The sequence below is a fragment of the Neolamprologus brichardi genome, chromosome 6, assembly GCF_056152115.1.
Source record: "Neolamprologus brichardi isolate AB-2024 chromosome 6, ASM5615211v1, whole genome shotgun sequence".
NCBI lineage: Eukaryota > Metazoa > Chordata > Actinopteri > Cichliformes > Cichlidae > Neolamprologus > Neolamprologus brichardi.
In genome coordinates this window covers 29,609,920-29,618,997 of record NC_142109.1, presented here as the reverse complement: position 1 = coordinate 29,618,997, position 9,078 = coordinate 29,609,920, and the positions used below count along the sequence as shown (strand labels likewise).

Sequence of the window (9,078 nt, the reverse complement as noted above, 5' to 3'; positions counted from 1 at the left end):
TAAATTCAACAACATTTTATTTTTTTTCCCCCATTTTGAATCTTTCACAATCGAAAATGAGTGTTTTTTTCTAACCATTTGCATATCCACGTGAAGTATAGCATTACATAATCACTTCTGGCCAAGCTTTATTCATTTTTTTTTCTCTTCTGAAAAAGCTTTTCAGCAAAGGTTATACAATAACACAGAGTACAAACGGTAACTGGGGCAAAGGGTAGCATGAATAAATACACAGCACAACCAGAAAGAGTTTAGAGCAAAAATGACACAAGTGAATGACAGAAAAATACACATAACAGCGAAAAGAAGAACCGAATACAACAGAAAATAATATTAATAAAACAATAATAAAATAATGACAGCAGTATACAAGAGATAGACAACTTTACATTTATACATAGTGGCCAGAGGCAGGCACCAGGAAGTGAAACAGTTAAACTTGTACATACTTTATGATCTACTGCAGCTACAGTTGCTAAAACTCAGTGCGGAGGTGAGCGGGATCGTTAAGACGCTGCCAACGTGGGGACAAGGAACAACACAATAAAGAGGCACCTTATGAAGAGAGAGAGCAGCTTTGCTGGTTGTGACTGGAGAGCCATTTCATTTACTGGACAGACGATTTTTGTCTTGAAATGAAGACGTATTGATTTCTGTTGGATGGCCGGCAAACAAGGCTCAGCTTGTGCTTGCCAACAGGAAAGTGTGACTGCATAGCCTGGACTGATATGCGAGTAACTGGCCTTCGCTTGTTTTGACAACTTTGAGTGTCAAAGAGGTCAGATCCTCTAAATAAGGACCCCGATCTGAACTCAAACTTTTAAAAAAGAAGGGTACCTCACTTATTTGATTTTTTTTGTTTGTTTTTTTACAAGTTGTGGCTCATACTTTTAGTAAAAGAGAAACTTTTGAGGCGTTTTTTTAAACAAAAAAGGACTGTACAAGGTGTCTCGAAACAACAAACAAGCTGATCGCTTTAAAGTCTACGACTTCCACATCCCAATGCTTTAATTTTTATTGTTTTCGCCACAGTTTTCTTCTTAAAATATATATTCCATATATGCAAATTTATATGTCACAGTAATATACAATCTAAGTGCTTCAATAGTGAAGAGGACTTGTGTGCAGATGGTTCAGAGAATGGAGAGGAAGAAGAGGGACGAGAGGGAGGAAGAATGTAACTCTTTGCCAAAAGGGGAGATGTTAAAGGAAGGATGTGTGTCTTTGGTTAAAGGAATGTTCCCATAATGCCACAATAAACACTGGCCAGCCACTAAGGCAGTTTACAATAATGAATAATTGAATAATGTTTGAATTTTCCACGAGGGAAATATCCCAAACTCCAGCTCTGAAGAGTTTCATTCTGTCACATCCCTCGTTAATCTACCTGGAGGGATAGGCGGGAGGTAGGAGAGAGTACAGGAAGGGGTACAGGTGACACAGTGAAACTTGGTGGTGAAATCACATCCTAACTACATCTCACACTGATCATTGGCTTCTTTTATACCTCGCAAGGTGCCAATGTGAGTCACAGTTCTTTTTTGTCTGTCCACCGCAGACGACAGCTGCTCCCATTTGTCCTTAATCTCGCCTCTTATTGCGCCCACCCCTCCCACCGCTGGATCCCTTTTTACCTCCCTCATTTTTAGCCTCTGGCCTCTCATTCACCTGACACTTGATGTCTTCCACATACTCTGGCTCATTCTCAGCATCTTTGCTCTCCCCGTTGCCATTGCCACTGTGAGGGTTGCTGGACAGAGCTAGGTAAGGATGCTGAGGCAAAGTGGGAGAAGGGGACATCGAGGTGCTGACCAGTCCCTCCAGCTGTGCTCTGGATGCCCCATTGGACAGAGCTCTGTACTTGAGGCGGAGCTTGTGGGGAAGGGCAGTGCCTTTGACCTCGGCTTGGCACTCACCGTGAAAACCACCAGTTCCCTCAATCTTCTGGTGGTAGCTGCTGATATCTGAGGAGGATGAGGAGGGGGATTCATCATCTGTGGAGCCCTCCTTATCAGAGCTACGAGGGTCTCCGTCACTTGAACAAGTGTCTTTAGCAGAGGAGTTCTCCTGATAGAAACCATCAGCTTGGGGACCTCCCTCATAGGTGAGCACCGGGGGCTCTTCATCCAGTGTGTTGAGGTAGCCATTGTGCTGTATGAAGGAGGACCTCCGCTCCTCGTTGTTGTGGATCAGATCAGGGGCGAAGGGGTTCTGGTGGTTTTCAGTGTGCTGAAGACTGTGGTTGTCATGCTGCTGCTGATTATACCTTTGCTGCAGTTCCTCTACTGACTCAGAGTGACCGTTGGTGTACTCATACTGTGGAGAGTCCAAGGTCTTCGTTCTCTCCAGCTTCTCAGCGACCTCTGTGATGGTCATCGAGCAGTCGGAGAACTTGGAAGTCAGCGTGTCCTGACAATGTTGAGGAGCTCTGCTCTGCTGGGACTGCTGCTCCTCAGACCTCTGGCTCTCCATGGGATAACAGCCACTGCTGGAGCGATACAAAATGACGCTCCTTTGAGCTGAGGTGGCCTGAGGAGCGGGGTTGGAGATCTCCATGTGGCACTGCTGCTGTTGATGATGATGCTGGAAGTCCATGACATTTTCAGCCAATGGGGGGCTTTGGTGGTGAGGAGAAACCAGAGCACTGTGGCTGCCATGGTAAGCCCCATTCTGCATTCCATTGGGGATCCCATTAGTGATCCCACTGGTAATCATGTTGTTTTCCAGACCAGCCATCTCCATGCTTGTGGGCTCCTTCTTTATGTTGTAGCCCATGGGTTCAGGGCTGGAAGAGCTGTCAGACATGTCAGACACGGAGCCACGGGGGGAATATTTGGGGAGCGTGGAGTGGCGCTCTCCGAGACTCGACTGTTCAGCTTCTGACGAGTCTGAATTCAGCATCACCTGGGACGCGCTGGAGTAGCCGCTGCTTGAAAGGTATGCGTTACCATTCGGGGTGCCGTTGGTGCTGCTCCCATTGCCGCCAGTGTTTCCATCAGCGATGCTGTTGGAGATTTGCTGACTTTTCTCCATGTAGGAGGCTGTGCTGATGAGGCCAAAGCGCAACTTGAGCTGAAGGAGCTCCGTCTTGAGACGAACATTCTCCTCATTCAGTGCCATCACCCGGTTTTCCAACACCATGTCATTGAGGCGACGCTTTTCTCTTGAGCGCTTGGCTGCTTCGTTGTTCTTTCTCCGTTTTTCCCAATAGCAAGCATCTTTCTTCTCATCGGAAATGAACTCTCTCTTGCGACGGGAGGTGACGGTAGGCTTGCTACCTTTAGACTGGCGGCTAATGCGTACCGATCCTTCGGGAGAAGGGGATGGCAGGCTCCCGTTGTACGGGGAAAAATCGTCGCCCTCCTCGGCATTGTTATTGCTGGTGGATGGGAGGTGTATACTGAGACTTTCCATTTTTTCTTCCCCGCAGGGTGCTAGAGTATCACTCTAGCAAAGGGCAAAAGGGGGGGTAGGGAAAAAATGTAAAACTATATGAGCCTTCTGCTTTGTTACTAAGACGTCTGACCTATGTCGCAGGTTCAGCGAAAACTTCTGGATGAGGTATTTGTGCTCCTCGAAACGATAGCCTCATTGATTTCTGTTACTTAAATTATAATATCGAAATGTTCAAGTGTCCAAATTAGCCAGGAAGATTAAAAAGAGGTGGAACTCCACAAAAACCTCAGACATTGAAGTAGTGTTCTGAGCAAGAAAACAAAAACAAGAAACTGTATTTTGTGCAAACGGTTTTCCAGCTGTCTTGGCAAGTAGTTCAAAGTAGTCTCTGGAGGTTCGTTTGGGGTGACTTTGAGTTTATCAGTGTCTTCCTCGATCTTCAGCAGAGCTGTGATGTCTGTCAGACCCGCTTCTTTCGGTGTCTTACATGGGATGTAGGTCGGTCTGTCTACTTTTGGATTCTTTAAGGATCCAGCTTCAACGCCGCCGTTAGTCGACCACTAAGTGGGTTACTGAAACAGAGACAGAGGAAGGGAGGGGAACAGAAGCAGAGAGGGGGTTAGATTAGCTGTAAAATTACTCCAGTTCATTGTGACATGTATTTACATGCAAGTCAGTTCAGGTTATATGTATTAACTGTAGTACAAAGCTTTACTCTGCATGCTTTTGGTCTAAGGGTTGAGATCAATACACCGTCTATTCAGTTCAATTCAGCCAGCACAGAAAAAACTATGACATAACCCCCGAGGGTTTAGACAGTGTTTTTCTTTCTTGTCTGTGTTTGACTGACTTCAGAAAGAAAATGAAGCTGGTTGCAGAGTCTGGGTAGCTGCTTACACACACACACACACACACACTCAGGGCTGAGTCTGGGAATAAACATGTGTATGTGCTCCTGCTGCAGAGCTCTTGTGTAAGACGGAGCTCCGTCACATAACTAGAGCTGAGGCAGGCTGACCTGCTGCCAGCTCTGCAGAGACTGACAGATAAAAAGCTAGAGGGGGAAGGATACAAATGTGATCTGCACACAGATTCTGCTTTACCGTAGTTGTAAAATGACAACACAAACTGTGCATTTATGGTTTCTACTTATAGATTTCCTTTTCTAAAATATGGGGAAGAGGGCAAAAAGGGGTTTGTCTTTTGCCACAGCTTCTCTGGTAGTTCATCTCACTGACTGAATTTACTCAACACCACAAGCCGCTGAACTTCCTTGTGCGGTGTCAACATCTTATCAACAGGAAGCCTTGCCACCCCGACCTGTCTTGCAAAGTTAAAAACAATGGCAAACGCAGCGCGGGCGGATGTTGACAGTCGTGGTGTGTTATGTAATAACTAGATCTGCCCTTATTTTTCTTTGCCTCACTCACTCCATTGGATTACACAGACGATATGCATTAATTAAGAACACGTCATTACACAGGGCCCTGAAGTCCTTTACAAACATAAAAACATCCTTTTTACGACACACACGCACACACACTGAGCAAATGCAATAATCTAGGTCACTGTGCCTGTGGGCAACAATGGCTCTGGTGTCGCTTTTCATTTGCAATAACGGAATTAAACAGCGCACAAACATGACCTTCTTCTATCATTAGGAGCGCAGGAATCCCCGCTGAATATTCTCTGCTGCTTTTTGACTTGATTACTGCAATTCTACTGATTACGTTTTTATTACGTAGGCTTTGCTTCGGTATTTGACTTGTGCTCTTTCAGTGCAGTGAAGCCTTAAATGAGACAAAAACCAAACGAAACAGACTGTTCCTGTTATGTAAACGATGGACCGAAGTCAATGAGAGGAGAACAAAAGCTCTCACGAACAAGACAAGTTCATATCTACCTCTGCTATTGTGGTTTTTGTTTTCCTATAACAAACCACTCATTTTGTACCGACAAGACAGCGCTGCATAACTATCTAATCTAGTGATCTCTTCTCCCGACCGGTGACTGCATTTCTTCTTCTTCACTGCGAGTCAGTCACCCTGTTACATAATCTCACTTAAAAAAAAAAAGAAACCACATTGTGACCTTGGAACAGCTTGAAAGCTGCCCTGAATAACTAACCATTTATTTAATCATGTGTTATGTTGTAACTCAGGGGCAAGGTCTATTGTAGATATGCTGCAGGCTGTTCTTATAATTGAGTTGGCTTTGTCTTGTTGGCTTCTTCTTCTCAAAAAACTTGTGTAAAGCCCCACTGGACCATAAGCGCTTTGAATACAAATAGCAACAGATGTGGAAACACGTAGGATGACCCCTCCCCACCCACCCCTTTCCAATCCTGAAAATTTTTTGTAAAGACATGCAGGAAGAGTGTGTGTGTGTGTGTGTGTGTGTGTGTGTGAAGTGGTGGTGCGAGACAAAGGAGGGTGGGAAGGAAGCTCACATACGTCTGTGCTGTCCCAGTGACCTAGAAACGACGCTAAGCGGTAAACACTCCTCCTGTCTTTGACGGTGCGCCACAAAATAGGTCAGTGGGACTGCAACGAAGGGAGGGCAGGAGAGGGAAAGAGAGTATTAGAGTGCACTCTAAAAATAGAGCAACAGAAAGGTGAGGGAGTGAGACGCAGAAGCAGAGAGAGAGATTTTTTTTTTTCCTAAAGGAGGGGGGGACATGAGAGGAATTTTACAGAATCTGCAGCGGGAGCAAAAAAAAGAGACCCACTTGAATACGTCATGTGCCTAAAAATCATATTACGAAAGCCTCGGTGATTTTCACGCAACATTAATTCCTGTCCGCTCCAGAAACGTTGCGACGCCTTTTGCTGCACACAACAATAAGAATCGGCAGCAAAATTGATAGTGAGCGATACAGCACTGACGTCAGAGCACACACCCATCTCTGCAGCCAAATTCACATATAACAGGTTCTCTCTTAGGACTGCAAGGGGAGGGGCTGCCGTTGTTGCTCGTAGCGTACGTGCTCTGAATTTCTCTTGCTACAGAGAAAAGCTTGTGTAATACATGCATAATACACAGAAGCAGGAGCTACAGGTTAAAGTCTCTGAATGTCTTCCAATCTCCCTTACCCAAGACTAATGCTAGAAAATAAAGGGATACTCAGCGTGGTATAATCTAACTGGCTTTTTCTGCAGAAGCTAATTTCCCATTAAGAAGAATTATTCACTCCAGCTACTGTACGGATTGTTTCGGTGTTTTTCACCGAGACACAACTTTGAAGTAGTTCCCAGACACTTGCCGCTCCAGGAGGAATGCTTCACCTCTGACCCCTCTGAGGCAAGCGTGAGTAAAACACATGCCGTCCTCTTCCTCTCCCCCATCTTTTAAATGATCCAACACCACACACGTGGAGGGGCCCCAGCTAGGAACCATTTTGCCCTGCGGCTTTGTGTTAAACAAAACTAAGAGACGGGAATCCAGACATTCCAGGTCAGCTACGGGGACATATACGACTACGTGCCATTTAGCAAGTACCCAAAGTAACAAGTGACTAAATGACACTTTGAACTGTGGGCTAAAGACAACGAATTATTCTCGATTCACTTATCTGTGAAAATTCTTTATTCATATGCGTTTTAATAGCCTTTCAAGAGCCTTTTTTCTTTTTAGGCAAATCTGATTTGCATTAAAGTATGTGTCAAAAGTTTTTGATACTTACATTCACCAGATAAGTGCGGTGCAGATTTGCAAAGTAAAAAAATAAAAGTTGCCAAAACCATGGAAATAGCTGAACTTCGATAAGTCTTCTGCCATCTGTGTTCCTGTATTCCTCAGAGCAACAGACAGAGCAGCCAAAGTAGTCCACCGCTTGCCCTGTTAAACCTCATGTCTCCTCACCCAGATACAAGTCTGACCTATATTCAGAAAGCTGGTCGGGACAGAGAGCAGTGGCTCTGAAACCAGACCAGCTGGCAGTAGGTGGACTAACCAAAACTGTGCCTGCTTTTGCCAGACAGGGGTTTCCACACGTTGCATCACATCCTGAATGCTCACTTGTTATTCTAACTTTACAAACGGTCTCCCTAAGCCCTCACTGGAATCTTGTTTGAGACACAAAAATAAAAGAAAACAGTGTTATATCTGGTTCAGCCTTCTGCTTTTTCTGCTCGGTGCTTCCTTTGTGGTGGAGGGAAAAAAAAGACTAAGCAAGTTAAAAATAGCTGGCAGACACTGAGTAGCTGGGTTACATCACTGATAGCAGCTTTTCTGGCTAAATGCCTTCTTTAGATACAAGAATTTTGTTGTTAATGTAGATATAAATGACAGGGAAAAAGTGCAGGGTGGGAACGAGAATCAATTACAAAGCGTCTCTGTCCCAGGAGGGAGCTGCTATTTATTGCTTTTCCCTGCTGTGTGCTGGTTATGTCATAGCCTCCAACTCCCTCAAAGCAAAGCTCTGTGCTTTACTTAACGCACCTTATGAGTAAAAAAAAAAATCACCCAGTGGCCCACTTTGAATAGAAATCAGACATTTCCCCCCTTTGCATGTGAGCATTTATTTAATAAATCCCCAAAACCCAACCAAGTAATCTTTCTCAACGGAGAAAAAGCCCTAACATATGTTTAAACACACCCTATCTGCAAATCATTTGTCCAAAACTCGTTTAAAAAATATGATTTTTTTTCCTTTTATCATTTACTCATTTACATGAGATTCCCACAGATGTCTGCGATAGACCTTCAAATTAATTCATAACCTAAAAACAGCCATGCGTTAATCCCAGCCTTTGCATTAGCTGGGCTGCCAATATCTGGGTAACTGAACTGATCCAATGACCTACATAAAAATATCATGCCAATCTGCCACGTGCAGGAGCTAATACGGTGTATTGACCGCACAGCACAGTCCGAGCCGAGCAGCAGCCCCCTGCTCCCTGGAAAACACCACCATGAGAGGAAATTACATCGCCTTGACATTGACCTCATAGTGTGCGGCGATACGGCCAACCACGTTTTTACCAAGCGGACTCGGTGTTTCGTAAAAGCATCAAAGAAACAAAAAAGGCAACAAAACGCCAACTGAAGTATCACACTTGCTGCGTGTTTTACGTGACACAAAAAGAGCCGCATACGGCTGAAAGTCACGGAGGGACGCGGATCTGCCGGCGCAGCCGAGAGTCGCCATGTGAACAATAACCGGCCATGAGCATCACGTCCTCGCCTCAAAACACACTCACGCACACCCAGAGACTTATCTACCCGCACAGAATGATTAAAAAACATGCAAATAGGCAAATAGAAACAGCACACGGCAGCCAGCCGCTCAGTTATAACCTACCTTTCCACGCAGGAGAGGGACGAAAACATTCAGGCTTCCCCGACACAAAAGCTGTCTCGCTCCCGTTTCCTCCTTCCCGTGTCCCTTTAGAAGAAACCTCCCGACAGAGAAAAAAAACTTTCTTCTCCTTTTCCTGTCGCTGCTCGGGTCAGCTGTCGTTGAGTCAGTGGGTCGGCTGGATGTCCTTTCTGTCTTTTGGCTCGGACTGCCCGTGTGTTGTGCGCTGCAGGACACTTTGCTCCAGTTTCTCCGGTTCCCTTTCTAGAAATATGTGTTAGTAGGTCAGCAGTTGCATAACAGCTCTTAGGCTGCCTAGTCACGTTTCTGTCCACTGTCTCTCCGCGCGAGACTCTCTCTCTCTCTCACCCCCCCTCTCTGTG

The 9,078-nt window shown here is 45.2% G+C and overlaps 1 protein-coding gene across 1 annotated transcript; it reads right to left on the bottom strand.

The window, feature by feature from the left end:
- Positions 1-9,064, bottom strand: nfil3-5 (nuclear factor, interleukin 3 regulated, member 5). Its single transcript, XM_006790614.3, has 2 exons — positions 8,699-9,064; positions 1-3,968 (listed from the first exon to the last, which is right to left on the bottom strand). The coding sequence occupies exon 2, from the start codon at positions 3,412-3,414 to the stop codon at positions 1,582-1,584; it is 1,833 nt and encodes a 610-aa protein (XP_006790677.2). The 5' UTR covers positions 3,415-3,968; positions 8,699-9,064; the 3' UTR covers positions 1-1,581.
- Positions 9,065-9,078: the final 14 nt, after the last annotated feature.